The sequence below is a fragment of the Jaculus jaculus genome, chromosome 14 (assembly GCF_020740685.1).
Source record: "Jaculus jaculus isolate mJacJac1 chromosome 14, mJacJac1.mat.Y.cur, whole genome shotgun sequence".
NCBI lineage: Eukaryota > Metazoa > Chordata > Mammalia > Rodentia > Dipodidae > Jaculus > Jaculus jaculus.
In genome coordinates this window covers 38,550,283-38,566,415 of record NC_059115.1, presented here as the reverse complement: position 1 = coordinate 38,566,415, position 16,133 = coordinate 38,550,283, and the positions used below count along the sequence as shown (strand labels likewise).

Below are 16,133 nucleotides of genomic sequence, written 5' to 3'. Positions count from 1 at the left end.
CTCTTTCTCTTTCCTCATTTCTCCCTCCCTCTCCCTCCCCCACCCCCGCTTATAAATATAAGTAAATAAAAAGATTTATTTTTAAATATCCTTTACTCTCTAGGTAGTTTTTAAATATTGTGGCCAAAAAAAGGCAAAAGACCATTCAAGGAATTATTACAGAATGCCTAAAATATGTAAGAGATCAAAATAGGTTGAAATAGATCTAAACTGCTTCCACTGCAGAACAAAATAACAGAGGGGTAACAAACACTAACATAAAGAAAACAACAACCAGGCTGGAGAGATAGCTTAGCAGTTAAGGTGCTTGCCTGCAAAGCCTAAGAACCCAGGTTTGACTCCCAAATACCCATGTAAGCCAGATGCACAGGGAGGCACATGTATCTGGAGTTTGTGTGCAATAGCTAGAGGCCCTGGCATGCCCATTCTCAATTTCTCTCTCTCTCTCTCTCACTCAAATAAATAAATAAATAAAAATATTTTAAAACTTGAAAAAAAGAAAGCAACAATAAAGAATGCTATGGAAATTTATAGGATCTAAAAGCTACTTCAAGGGAGAAAAGGTTTCATGGAAGAGATGCCAATCAAGTGTACCTTTATGCCCATGGAAACATTAACAAATCAAAAATATCCCAGACAGGTAATCAAGACTGACATTATCTATACATACAGGTATGCCATATATACAACATTTATCATTTCATGATTCTAAGGGGCTTTTCAACAACTCTTCTAAAAGATTCACTGAGACTACATCATTTTGCCATCTTGCCACAACTTAGTAAGAGAGAAGAGAAAAATACAGAGAACCTAACATAATATAAGTGGCATAGGTCTTTTTCTTTCCTGTATACTGAATACATAGTGCAGACTGCCAAATAAACACCTGTTGAAATAAACCAAATAAACAAAAACAAAGAGTTAAAACAAAAGCAGAACTAGCATTGTGTTATCTATCTCTCTAGCAATACTGCATTTCCCCAGGATTAGACTAAATGGATGTCAGTCAAATAAGAACAGTCATCTGGACAAGAACAAAAACATGTAAACCAAGTACAACAGAAAGATGAGCAAAGCCTCCTGTAAAGTCAGTGGCTTTGACACAAGGCTACTTTGTGTTGAATCACTCATTAGGCTAAGAGTGCTTGAAGGCTTCTGGGTTGTGTTCCTCATTAGCTTCTAATTTTTAATAGTTTGGGATGTCTCCAAACATTACAGAAAGGAATGCAAAACTGGCCAATTATGTTCCATACAGTATCCAGCTGTATGCACAAAACCACTCCACTGGGATGAAAAATGAAGAGCTTGTAAATGTAACTCAAAAAGGTTATGGAATTCACACCTCATTCTGGAACCTACTGGAAGATGGACCATTTATAAATGAGGAGAGGTAGTACTGGCCAGAAAGCACAGACAGAATTTTGAAATGGATCAATGTGCATATGAAACTAAGATACCTGCCCTATTAGTCACAAAACAGGTAACTAGGTAAGGGGTGGGTGGTCTTCTTCTCTAATTATCAGTTATCCAGACATTGGGGAATTGTGTGATGCATATAAACTGAAACAATACAATAATCACTTCTCATCATAAATCAGTAATGCAAGACATTTTGCTTAACTTAAATGACTAAAAACAGAGGATGGGAAGCCCAGCTACCAACCTCCTATACTCTACACCTGAGACATTAATCATGGTACTAACTTCTACCACCCAGAAAGCCTAGTTGAGAGAGAAATCTGCAGGCAAGCATCTTTATTAACTGCCATATGAAAGCAAGAAAAACTATCGTGGTGATATGAGGAAATGCTGAAGAAGGGAAGGTTAGGTAAGAGCTGTGGAGAATGCTACTCCTTACCAAGTCAACTTTGGTGAGAATTAACATACAAGGGGGAAATAGGATGGGAAAAGGAGGATGGGGGTGCTAGGAATATAAGAACTAGTGAGAATGCCTGGGTTGTATTTCCATAACTTGATTCTGCACCAATGTACAAAGTATCTGGCACGTAGAATGAAGGTACCATTTGTTAATACTCTTTCACTTATATAATTCAGGCACCATGCGAGGAAAGGGATCAATAAAAGTAACATAGCAACGACACTTTACTTAGTCCTTCCTTGTGCTCCAAGTGCTCTGCAAGGCCGGATGAAGTGTACAAGTCTTTGCCCTCGGGGCAGAGCTCTAATGAACATCTATCTACAGGTAACTGCACAACAGTGTCGAAAACACTGAAACCCAGCGTCTCCACAGTTACTAGGACAGGAACTGAACACTTCAACCCGAAGTTGACTTAAGACTGAGATCAGGATGAGCAAATTTCATCAGAATGACTCAACTCTCTAAGGCTCAAAGATAAAACTCAGCCCACCTTCCGGTGGGGGCGGATGGAGGAACTAACTCCCTGTCAAACGGGATCCGTAGTTGTGCGATGCGCGGGGTGGGCATAACCTCCGCTCGCTCCCCCGGCATTACCCATCCACCTCCGGCGGACCACAGCAGCACCTTGGCGAGCGCGAACGGTCGCGGTCCGGAGGCCGGGGCCAGGCCCGGGGCGTTCGCCTCCCTGGAGTACCGGTGCGCGGCCGCCGAGCCGCCGGGCCGCTGGGGCGAGCCGCAGCCGCACGAGCCCGCGCGGGGCCCTGCGTCTTCCCCGGACCCGGCCTCTTCGTCCCCCGCCGTCCCGCACCCCAGCGAGAGCAGCGACAGCAAGAAGACGCCGCCGAGACGGACACGGCGTCTGCGAGCAGGCCCTAGCGCGGGCGCAGCCATGTTGCTCCGCGAGTCATGTGACCCGGCGGGCCACGTGGTCACGCCTTCTTAAAGGGCCTGGGCCGGGGGAGCTTCTCCTTAGGTCGGCGTTCCCGCTGCTGTTAAAACTGCAATATTTAAGGCCTTCCACGGGCAAGGCACGCCTCTGGGATTTATTGATTTGAAAGTCACAATCATTTACTAGGAGTTTTCTAACTACCACTTTACATAAGCGCTTCGGTTTTTGTTTTTTTTTAAGTTTTAGTTAATCTTTACAATGATCCTATGATACTGGGTTGATGGACAAGTGACTTGCCCGAATCACGTGGCAAGTGTGAAAAGCAAGATTTTAAACCCAAGGAATCTAACTTGGAACCTGAAATTTTAGCCAATATGTTGAACTATAAGAAATTAAATATATGTCCCCAAACAGAAAGTAGTGAGGAAGACGCACTTGTGGAAGAATACTATACCAACGCCAGAGTTGGGGAACTGTAGAGTGGGACAGGCACAACAGCAGTTCTCAAAGTTTATCTCATACCAATAGGTCAGGTCATTTTGAAGATGTTTTGGGTTTTGTATTGGCAGGATCTCATTATGCAGTCCAGATTGGCCTCGAACTTCCTGTCTTCCTCTGTGTGTGTGTGTGTGTGTGTGTGTGTGTGTGTACACAAGTCTTTGCCCTCGGGCCACAGCTCAGTCTCCAGAGTGTTAGGATTGCATGCCTGGGTAACCACGCCTGTTAAAGGCACTTGCCTGTGAAGCCTGAGGACTCAGGCTCAATTCCCCAGGACTCATGTAAGCCAGATGCACAAGTGGTGCATGCATCTGGAGTTCGTTTGCAGTGGCTAGAGACCCTGCTGAGCCCATTCTCTCACTCTCTTTTCCTCTCTCTCTTTCTCTCTCTCTCGCTCGCTCGCTCGCTCCCTCCCTCCCTCCCTCCCTCTCTCTCCCTCTCTTTTTCTCTCCCTCTCTCTCCCTATCTCTCTCTCTAATAAATAAAATATTTTTAAAGTAAAGTAAAGGTTTCAGTACACTGCCAAAGAGGCAGCGAGCCTTGCAAGTAGAGAATTCTGAAGGGCCCTAGGAAGTGACCTGGGACAGTTCTCTTAATAGGACTTTGAGAGGAGGATGGATCAGGTGCTAGCAGTGTAGCTTGGGTAATGAGCTGGTTTGATTGGCAGATTGACATTTTTTCTACTGCACATGTTCCTTCCCCATGATGCATCTGATTTTAATCATATGTACACTCAGATATACATACGCATACGATGGTAAATAGGGGTTGCTTCCTAAAAGTTCACTTAGAGGACACAGTTTGCCTAACTATACATACACACCAAAGCACATATACCCAAAACTAGTTCGGGCTGGATGCCCCCAGATGTTCTGAACCCTGATCTAAGAATATATTTGAATGGGTACTGATCATGAAGAATGGTTGCTAAGGGAAGGAGAAAACTAGTTCATTGTGTAAAGTAGGGTGTTCATGCAGCTAGGTACAGATTGGGGTTCTATGTTTCCAGAAGATTACTAGGTACATTGTTTAAGAAAAGGGTGTGTTTACTGCTGCATATGAGCAGTGTCCAGGGTGGCTAAACTATTCCCTATGCTTGTCTATCTCCATGACAACATGAATCAGCAGGTTCAACAAGGTTCTTTCTGGGTCCCCAGATATAGAGAACCTTGTAAGGGACCTGGATCTCCAACTGTACAGAGCCCAGAGATGGTAAGAACAAAACAAAATCCCCAGTGGATCGATACAAGTAGCAATAACTGAGATTTCTATTGGGGAATAATGTTCCAGGTAGACTCCTCTGACTGAATGGCCCATCTTTGCAGAGGATTGCCTTCACCATGGTATGGTTTTCCCCAAAAGGCTCATGTGCTGGAAGCTTGGTTATCAGCATGGCAGGGCTGAAGCAGTGGAAGTTATAAGACATGGGGCTGGGGTTGGAGCTGGAGCTGGGTAAATAACTCCGCTGGTAAAGTGCTTGCTTCACAGACCCTGTGTAAAAATGCCTGGCATTGTGGTATGCTCTTGAAATCTCAGTAGCAGAGAGACAGAGATAAGATCATCTCTGGGGCATGCTGGTCATCTTGTCTAGCCTAATTGGATATCCTTAGGTCAGTGAAAGACCCTGTCTCAAAAAGAGGAAGCTGTATCTGGAGAGATGGCTCAGTGCTTAAAAGGCACTTGCTTCCAAAGCTTGACAGCCTAGGTTCAATTCCATTATCCATCTAAAGCCAGATGCATGCTTCTGGAATTTGTTTGTAGTCTCAGGAGGTCCTAGTGTATCCATTATCTCTTTATCTCCCCCCTTCTAAATAAATAACTATAACTAAATTGATAAATATATTCTTAAAAAGAGGTGGATAAAATACTCAAGGATAACACCTAAAGTTGTTCTCTGGTCTGTACACAGGCACACAGACACACAGACACACACACACACATACACACACACACACACACACACACACACACACACACACTACCCTTCATGTTCACTCATTGGCTAATACTACCCAGGAAGAGTACTGACTGATGGCATCTGTTTGAACACTGAAAATTGACTGCATACCTTGCTATTCAGGTCTCAGCACAAAGTTACCTTTTCAGAGAAGCTTGCTCCTACGTCTCCTCTACTGTATGCAGAGCACATGTCCTTACCTGAAATGCCTATGCTTGTTCTTCTCTCTTCCCATGGGGACAAACAGAAGCCTTTAGTAATCAATTCTGGGAATTCTTTGCATGCCTAAAACAACACTTGGTATATGTAAGTACTGAATAAGTACAGGTATCATCAATGAGATAATAACCTTCAGACTGTGAAAGGATTAAATATTGAACATTAACTTGTCCTAAATAACAGCACTGAGTGACACTGACAACTAACCTCAGATATCAGGGTAATCTGGCTGCAATATCTGTCATCCAATGGTAACCAGGGTTGATTCAGCTGATCTGACTCCACATGCAGCCCATCTGAAGCTGTGCACTCCGGTAAAGAGGAGGACCTCCCCAAATGGAAGAAGACCATTCTCTGTCAAGGGTATACAAGCATATGCCCTACCCTGCTAAAGTCTCCAGACAAGTTCTCAAGGTAAAACCAACCTTGGAGGTTATGGTCTTTGACTTGGCCAAAGTTCACAGAGTATGTTCTGATCACATAGGCAGTCCATATGTCACTTTCCATCTTTACAGCCAGAAAGGCATATTCACCCAGGAGTGCGTAAAGATTCTCTTGAATTCACCCAAGTATTTGTGGAGTATTGACTGGTCCTAAAGCACTGTCCCAGACAATGAGAACATACCAGTGAGAAAAACAGGTGGACATTCTTGCTCTTGTGAAGCTGATATTAAATTACTTGAAATCTGTGAAACACTTATATAACATTGCTTAGTATGAAAGAAAATCTCAAGAGTTGTTAGCTATGATTATTGCTATTATCAATTATCATGTGACTGTTCCTGGGGAGACATGGACAGACATTTATTCACTCAGATAGGGTATGACAATGGAGCAAATAAACAATCCCACCCAAGTGTAACTTAGTGAACCTGTGAGCACACTGAGGTTATTAAAAGGATTATGGGTGAGAGGTTACATACAAGAGAACAATTCAACAGCAGTTGCATCACAAAAAATTCCCATTCCCATGTGGGAAGCAGTTCTTAAGAGCTGTATCCTTGGAGCCCCCTGCAAGACTCACAAGTAGTTGGCTGCCCTGGTGGTGGGAAAATCTCCCCATCAAGAGTCTATTGCTTATGTATCCTTAATGATGGGCTTGTACATGTTAGGAGTTTCTTGAGACTTGTAAATTTTACTTACTTCCTGAGTCTTATGAGCCTCTCACTTCCCTCCAGGAGGGGACATTTCAATTCACACAAAATTGTTACACATCTATTTATGTTATATCCAAAGCATTCTAACATGCCTTAATAAAAACAGACAGGATGCTTTTCCCTATATTTAGAAAAATAAAGAGGAAATTTTTGCCAGGGCAGTCCTTTGTTTAGATTATCTTTAATTAGATTGTACCCTGTGGCAAGATCCCCTGGTTCAAAAGTCTACTTACTTAGGCTTTTTAGGTTTGGCTTTGCTTTGTTAGTTGATACAGGGTCTCACCATGTTGTCCGATCTAACCTTGAACTTATGGGCTTAAATGATCCTCCTGCCTCAGCATCCCAAAATCACTGGGACTATGGAAACACATCACCATGCTTGGTATTGAGCATTTTAGTTTTGTCAAGTAGTGCTGTCACCAATGTGAGAAAGTAATGTACAGAGAATGTTTCATTTGTGTTCATTTCCAATGCTATGTCTTCTTCCCTTCCTTGAAGGTGGACACCCACAGTACAAAGAAGACATACATTTCTCTCTCTCTCTCTCTCTCTCTCTGTATGTGTGTATGTTCATGTATGTACAGGTGCATGTGCCTGTGTGTGCATGTACATGGAACTGAAAGGGTAACCTCAGGCAGCCAACCACCATTTCTTTATCTTTTCTTTTCTTTTCTTTTTTTTTTTTTTTTTGTTTGTCTGTTTGTTTTTCGAGGTAGGGTCTTACTCCAGCCCAGGCTGGCCTGGAATTCACTATGGAGTCTCAGGGTGGCCTCGAACTCACGGCAATCCTCCTACCTCTGCCTCCCGAGTGCTGGGATAAAAGGCATGCGCCCACCACGCCCGGCCACCATTTCTTTCTTGAGACAGTGTCTCCCCAATTAGGTTAAACTAGTCAGCAAGCTCCAGAGATATGTCTTTGCCTCCCTAACACTGGAATTACTGGAGGGTACCACCACACCAAACTTTTTTACACAGGAACTGAGGATCAAACGTGGATCCTCATGCTTGCATGTCAAGCACTTTACTGATAGCTGCCTCCTTGCCCCCCCCCTTTTTTTTGTAATGGGGTTGTTGCAGTCAAGTTCAAATTGCTGGTAGAAATCACCCAACCAAGAGCAGCTGCTGGGAAAAAGAGACTTATTTTTGCTTACAGGCTTGAGGGGAAGTTCTACAATGGTAGGGGAAAACGATGGCATAAGCAGAGGGTGGACATCACCCCCTGGCTAACATAAGGTGGACCACAGCAACAGGAGGATGTGCCAAACACCAGCATGGGAAAACTGGCTATAACACCTATAGGCCTGCCCCCAACAATATGCTCCCTCCAGGAGGCATTAATTTCCAAATACCCATCAGAAGGGAACCTAGCATTTAGAACACCTAAGTTTATGGGGGACACCTGAATCAAACCACCACAGGGATCTTCTTGCAGGTTTTGAGAACAACAGATCTCTTCTCAGTGCTGCATGTCCTTAAATTAGAGCTTTGAGCATCAGACACCTAGAAGTCACTAAATCGGGTGTGGAGAGATGGCTTAGTGATTAAGGCACTTGCCTGCAAAGCCAAAGGACCCAGGTTTGATTCTCCAGGACCCATTTAAACCAGATGCACAAGGTGGTGCCTGCTTCTGGAGTTTATTTGCAGCAGCTGGAGACCCTGGATCTCTTTCTCTCTCTCTCTCTCTGGCTCATAAATAAATAAAAATTAAAAATATTTTTTAAAAGTCACTAAATCTCAACTAGCCAGTGGTTCTTGAGTTTGTTGTCTTGTAACCACCAAAGGATGACAAGTGCAGACATGGCATAAAGGTAGGTTAAAAAAGATTTATTAAAAAAGAAAGTAAAGTAAAGCAGAAAGTGAAAGGAAATCAAAAAAGCTCCTAAACTGGAAGGGGTTCCAAACTGGTAGATGGTAGCCATCTAGTGACTTGGACAGGACTTTTAAAGCTCTTATGGATGTATCAGGCTGGGTGGAGTAAAATGCTTACTTTGAATTTATGTGGGAGGCTCCTGATAGGATGACGTTAGATGAAGGATTGGTTACTACTTGTATGTAAAGCCCAGCTGACCTCTTGGAGAGTCAGCATAAGTCAAGGCTTTTTTTTTAAAACATTTTATTTATTTATTTATTTGAGAGCGACAGACACAGAGAGAAAGACAGAGGGAGAGAGAGAGAATGGGCGCGCCAGGGCTTCCAGCCTCTGCAAACGAACTCCAGACGCATGCGCCCCCTCGTGCATCTGGCTAACGTGGGACCTGGGGAACCGAGCCTTGAACTGGGGTCCTTAGGCTTCACAGGCAAGCGCTTAACCGCTAAGCCATCTCTCCAGCCCAAGTCAAGGCTTTTGACTACTCAGAAATCAGAGCTTTTTGGATTTTAGGTCCTGGACTCTGCTTTCTACACTTATAAAATCTCTCTGCTCATTGGCTCTGTCAAGGCATACAAATATCTATTTATTCTTTTAAGCCCCAAATCCTGACCTGCTACTTACAAAATGTGAAGGATACATCACTCCTAATTTCTATCATTGTTATATAGCCCAGGGAGGCCTTGAACTCCTAATCCTCCTCCTTTTTTAACCTACCAAATGCTTGGTACTGAGTGTGGTGCCATCCCCAGCCAAAGAGATACAAATTTTGATGTGTAGTATGATTAGATGTCAGGGCAGATGGTATGCTAAGCACAGATTCTACTAGGTTCAAGACCCTGCACTCAATCCTCAATACCTCATGAAAAAAAAAAGAGAAAGAGAGATTTCAGCAGTAACTAGCACACTGTAAAGAACAGGCTCAAAGCCAGGAGCTGGTTCATTTTGCAGGGGTCCAGTGCCCTCCACAGCAAATGCTCTTGAACTTCACTTACTTACTTTCCTGCTTCCCTCCGCACTTCTCCAAGCTCTGCTTCTCCCCAGTACACTTATATTTTCATTCCCATTAGCTTGCCATCCTCACCCTTTTCTTCTTTGCATGAAAAAAGTTAAAACTGGTGCATGTGGTAGCTCATGCCTGAAATCCCACCACTCAACAAGTAAAGATTGGCTGGGCATGGTGGCACACGCCTTTAATCCCAGCATTTGGGAGGCTGTAGAGGTAGGAGGATCACCATGAGTTCGAGGCCACCCTGAGACTGCATAGTGAATTCTAGGTCAGCATAGACTGAGCAAGACCCTACCTTGAAAAACCAAAAACAAAATAAAAGAAGGAGGAGGAAGAGGAAGAAGAAGAAGTAGTAGTAAAGACTGGAGGATCAGAAGTTCAAGGTCATCCTTAGCTGCATATCAAGTTTGAGGCTAGACTGAGAAATATGAAACCTTGTCTCAAAAGATAATAATCGTCATTTTGGTCTCACAACCTCTGCATAGTCACAATTCCTGGTTTGAGCGTGCTCGTGACCCTTTCTGATTTCTCTTAGCACTGACTTCTGCTGCTGGAATTCAGGGTATCAGTTTCCCCTTTCCACTGTCGCTCAGAGGTAGCCTGGTGTGCCCAGCTTCACTACCTCACCCACAACACATCATAGGCCTTTGGGAAGGCTGTGGTTTAACTGCACTTGAGCCAGGGAGCCATCTCTGGTCTAATCTGCTGCCAACAAAGTCAGGACAATCTTTAAGTCAAAATCATGTCAATTCCTAAAGCAATGATTGCTGGATTCAGCCCCAGGTTCTGTAAATCTGGGATGAAGCTCAAGAGCTCACATTTTTTACAAAGTTCCGGATGGTGCTGGTCAAGATATTTCATAAACTGCTTAAAAAAATCCTTAGTGCTATTCTTTAGCACTTGTGCTGGGTGAGTCATGTTTCTCTTTGTGATGCCAGAGGTGTGGCAGGCACTGTAACTGACAACTCCAGTATGAGCTATCATCATCTTCACCCAGACTGCCATCTGTTTATCTTCTGAACTGCAGTCCAAGTGCAATACGGGGTAATAATGCTTGAAGAGGAGGATGAGAACAGAACGAAATTTAGAACAAGTAAAAGATGTTTTGCGTGGTCTTGGAAAAAGAGAGAAAGGAATAACCTGAAAAATCGCTATCTGAAAGCAATTCTAGCCTTCATAATGTTTGAAGTCAAATTGCACAAGACAGAAGATGGCTACAGATTGTTCAAGAATGTGATCACAGTTGTAAAGGCCAGAGATGGCTATTCCAGATACTCCCACAACAGCAACTTTAACTTGTGAGACTCATTCATTTAAAAATGGAATGTCAGGATTCTGCCATGCATTAGCAAAGTAAACTGCTGTGTAAATCACATCCTGGACACCTTTCAAAATCTCTGTTCTACGTCACCTTTTCAGGCCAATGCCGAACTCATAAATGAACTCTCACTTCTTGCAGTTCTTCAGTTGCTACCCAGAGTCTATGACAGAAGACTGTAGGGTCACTGAGGAACTGGCTTCTTTCTAAAGAGACTAAAGCTATTTCCATTACTTAGAGTAGCCTTGCCTCACAGAATGGAAAGGGTCTGGGGACGAGAGGCCAAAAAAAAAAAAAAAAAAAAACAAGTTCCATTTAGGTTTGTTCATTAAGCTCCTGTGAGCACAAGTTTCCGGTCTTTGTCTGCTTCCTAGTACTGCTTTATTGAGGCCAAATACGCAAGTACAAGGAAGAGAAAAACAAAACACTAGATGATGGTATGGTGACACATGTCTGTAATCCTAGCACTTTGAAGGTAGAAGCAGGAGGATCAGGTGTTCAAGGTTAGTTTGAGCTATATAGCAAGTTTGAGGCAAGCCTGGGCTACATGACACCCTGTTCCAAAAATTAGAAAGAAAAGAAAAAGAAATAAACAAATAAAGAAAAGAAAAACTGAGCCGGGTGTGGTGGCGCACGCCTTTAATCCCAGCACTTGGGAGGCAGAGGTAAGAGGATCACCGTGAGTTCGAGGCCACCCTGAGACTACATAGTGAATTCCAGGTGAGCCTGGGCTAGAGTGAGACCCTACCTTGAAAAACCAAAAAAAAAAAAAAAAAGAAAAGAAAAGAAAAAAAGAAAAACTAAATCCTATTTGGTATTACTTTGTTTCGAAGATATTTTATGATTTCTACAATCTGGTTCATTTTACAAGCTACATATGATTTGGTAACACTCCCTTTCTCCTCACAAAATTATTATGGATACCTATATATATATATATATACATATATACATATATACATATATATACATATATATATATATACATACATACATATTTCAGTGAGTGGTCTTATAGTAAAGGGAAAATGGTATTCTGTATTTCTCCTATTAAAAAGGGTATATGACTTCATTTTCTTTTTTAAAATTTATTTATTTTTTTATTTTCACAATTTTTATTAAAATTTTCCATAATTATAAAAAATATCCCATGGTAATACCTCCCCCCCCGCACTTTCCCCTTTGAAATTCCATTCTTCATCATATTACCTCCCCATCTCAATCATTGTACTTACATATATACAATACCAACCTATTAAGTACCCTTCTCCCTTACTTTCTCTTAGACTTCATTTTCTTTTCTTGCTCATATGTCTTATAATTTGCAAATGTCCCCAATAGGATGTCCCACACTAGGAGAGAAGCCTCTAGTAATTCTTCCCCTCCCCCACGATGCCCACATTTGAATTTCTAGAGCCTGCGTGTTAGGCTCTCTGAGACAAAGAGGTTCATTTGGAGTCTCCAATGTCATAACAAGGGTCCTGGCTGTGGTCCGAGAAATAAATGGCTGTGGAAGAATGGTCAGAGACAGATAACGTTGTTGATTTTCAAGGGAGCCAAGAGCCAAAGAATGTGTAGCCCCCAGAAGTGGGAAGCAGCAAGAAAACAGATTCTCCTTGAGAGCCCCCAGGAAGGAACACATCCTTACTTACACTTTGACTTTAACCCAAACCTGACTTTGACTTTTGACCTATGGATAGGCAAGATTATAACAATTTGTATTGTATTGTTAAACTTTCTAGGTGATTCTTTGTATGCCATCAAGAGAAAATTTAGTTGGATGCAGGCTGGAACTCACAGGCAAAAGGGCCAGCAGAGACACAAGCCTCCATTTTCATGGCCTCTTCTGAAGAGTGAGAAAATGTGCTTTTGGATGGACCACAGTGGAGTTGTATACCACAGGAGGGACTCTGACCCACACCATCTCCACCCAGTTTTACTTTCTTTTTCTTTTCTTTTCTTTTTTTCTCTTCACTTCTCTTCTCCGTCCTTCCTTCTTTCCTTTATTTTCTTTCCTTTTTTTTTTGCAAAGGAAGTAGGAAAGTGATCTTGCATGGATAGCGGTAGTGAGAAACAATTTTGGGTATGGATAGAATGAGCTCTGATGCCAACTATTTAAGGGAATTCCAATGTCTCTCTTCTTAGAGGCTTCTGGGGTTTCTGAAACCATGAAACCATTCAGGCCTTCTTCTGAGGGATAGGAATCCATAGGTCTCAGTCAGCATCTTGCCAGACAATCCAAAATTCTGTAGTCATTTCCCAGATTGCCTCATAGTTTTCCAATTACAAATATGATGGTTTTGTGTGCAGATAGCATAATTAGGTACGGGGGATTCTGTAACTTCAGCACCCATCGGAATCACCCCAAGGGCTGGTCTAAACCCCAACCTCCACTCTGGAGCCTAGAATGTAAGATCCAGTAGAGTTGAGGTACAGCTTGAGAACTGGCATTGCTAACAATTTCATCAGTGTTGCTGATGCCACTGATCTGAGAGCATAGTCAGAAAACTATGGACATAGCTTAGGTGTCAACTAGGTATGATCTTTGCTACTTGTAATTGAACAATCTTGGGCAACTTTCTTTAATTTTGAAATTTAAATTCTACATTGATCAACTAGAGCAAATAAAACCCATCTCTTAAGATCATGATGGGGATTAAGTAGGATGGTCTATGTAAACCACTGAACATAAAGTGACAAATAAGTGGTTTCTATTATAATGTGTTTACTATTGTTATGATGAATGGAAAGCTACTGGGTATAAGAAACCTTGGGACTGGGGAGCTGGCTCCGTAGTTTAGAGCACTTGCTGCACAAGTATGAGTGCCTGAGACATGCAGAGTTTGATTCCCTGGCATTCATTTATGCATCTGAGAATAGCCATGCACATCTGTTACTGTAGTCCTGTGGAGGAGAAGGGCTGAGGGGGGAAAGAATCTGGGGCTTGCTGATGTAGAAAATGACAGAAAGAAAAGGCAGCTTTGGGTTCAGTGAAAGACTCTATGTTAGGAAACAGGTGATAAGTGAAAAGAGGACACCCAAAGTTCTCCTCTGGCCTCTGCATGCATACGCATAGGGCATACACATCTGTACATGCACATGCATCCACAACAAACAAACATCACATTGCAAGCCACCTCACCCCACACACACAACAAAAAATAAAGAAACTTAAAAAGTTTCAGGGATCAACCATTAAACAAGCCAGTGACAGACAATTGATGTGCCCTCACCAACTGCCCCTGAACCCAGAAGTCAGAACTTTCCCCAAATTTCCCATCCGTAGATCATCATTAAGCTACTAGAGAGGACCCCCAGAGGAAAGCATATGAATAAAATGCTACAGACAGAACAGAATGAAGAGGAAGCAGAAAGTTGTCAAATATTTTGTGAAAATTTATCTAACAATAAAAAGAGGAAACTCCTTTGGGTGTGATGCAATGGCTATAGAAATGAATAGAAGTAAACTGGGCCAGGAGCAAATTAATTTGAACATAATTGCAGAGAAGAAAAGGGAACAGTGCCACACTCTCTCCTCTGGGAAATCTAACAAGAAAGTCAGGGCTTGGATTCTTTTTTTCCCTCCTATTCTAGAATAATTGATATTACCATCATATGAACAAAAAAGTCACCTCTGGAAAGACTCCATTTTCTTTCCACTGTGAGGAATTCTTTGTCTGGGTCACAGCAACAGAGCAGGTTAGTTCATTGGAAAAAGTGGGTTGTTCCTGTGATTTCTCCATGGAAATTTTCCTGGAGAAAAATTGGTCACATTTCTGGACAAGCCAATAACTCAATGGAATAAAATTCTACTATAATTAATAGTAGATTTATTATAATGTAATAAAAATTATGTAACAAAACAAGTAACATTAGAATTTTAATCATTGTCATCTGTTTCAGAAAAAAATATAATAAAGAGCCAATTAACAGGGTAGTTTGGGAAGTTTGCTAAATTAACTTAGTTTAAATTGCCATTGATATGAGAGTTAAAGAACTGAACTCATGTATGGCTTCCATTCCGTGTTACCTCTAGTTCTCTGTGTGATGTGGAAGGATCATTGAATCTTTTTTTTATTATTTTTTGAAGTGTATGTGTGTATGGTATATGCAAATGTGTATGCAGATGCATGTGCCCCAAGCACACACATGCAGAGGCCAAAGGAGAATCAGGTGTCCTCCTTCATTACTCTTTAGAAATGTGTCCCTGAGATGAGCCTCTCATTGCCATTTTTAGTCAGATTGGCTGACCAGCAAGCCCCAGTGATTCTTCCCACTGAACCTGGACCTTCCATTTTTGGTTAGGTTGGCTGACAAGTAAGCCCCAGTGATTCTCCTACCATTGCTCCTGATAGAACAAGGGATAAGGCATGTGTGGCTATGCCCAGCATTTTATTTGGTGCTATGGGTTGAACTCAGGCCCTCTTATGCTTGTGTGGCAAGTGCTGTTATGCACTGAGCCATCTCCCAAATTCCCTTGAGTCTTTAGATGTTATTGTTGTTTACATTTCATTAGCAAAACAAATATAGTAAGATTACCAAAATTTCTAATATTTTTATGATTGAGGGTTTTGTTTTGCTTTTGTGAAACAGAGTCCCACTGTGTATTCCAGACTAGCCTTAAACTCAGGATCATCCTGCCTTGGGTTCAAGTGCTGGAATTAAGGATATGATCCATCATCTGTGGCCTGAATAACGTTTTATTAAAGTTACTTTTCTGGCCAGGTGTGGTGGCTCACACCTTTAATCCCAGCACTCAGGAGGCAGAGGTAGGAGGATTGCTGTGAGTTCAAGGCCAGCCTGAGACTACATAGTGAATTCCAGGTCAGCCTGGGCTACAGTGAGACCCTATCTCAAAAAAAAAAAAAAAAAAAAAGGGCTGGACACATGACTTAGCAGTTAAGGTGTATGTCTGCGAAGCCTAAGGACACAAGTTCGATTCTCCAGGTTCCACATAAGCCAGATGCACATGTGGCACATGCATGTGGAGTTCATTTGCAGTGGCTAGAGGCCCTGGTTATGTTCATATGTCCATTCTCTCTCTCTCTCTCTCTCTCTCTCTCTCCATATATATATATATCCCTTTGTCTGTCTCTAATATATAAATAGAATAAAATCTTAAAAAATTACTTTTCTAGCAGGTGGGGTGATGACTCAGTTGGAAAAGTGTTCAACTGATAAACACGAGGGTCTGAATTCAGATGTCCAGCACACATGTGAAAGCCTGGCAGGGAAGTCTGTGCCTGTAATCCTAGTGTTGTGGAGGTAGAAACAGAAAGATTCCTGAGGCTTGCTGGCTACCTAATCTAGCCTAGTTGGTGAGCTCTGTAAGTTCAGTTT

At 42.2% G+C, this 16,133-nt stretch overlaps 1 protein-coding gene across 2 annotated transcripts in view; it reads right to left on the bottom strand.

Moving 5' to 3' along the window:
* Positions 1-2,785, bottom strand: part of Sumf1 (sulfatase modifying factor 1) — a 103,997-nt gene extending 101,212 nt beyond the window's left edge. For both annotated transcript variants that reach the window (XM_004651492.2, XM_004651493.2), the window contains exon 1: positions 2,504-2,785. In XM_004651492.2, coding sequence (XP_004651549.1) covers positions 2,504-2,770 — 267 coding nt within the window. In that variant the 5' untranslated portion in view covers positions 2,771-2,785. The remainder of the gene's footprint in view (positions 1-2,503) is intronic.
* Positions 2,786-16,133: the final 13,348 nt, after the last annotated feature.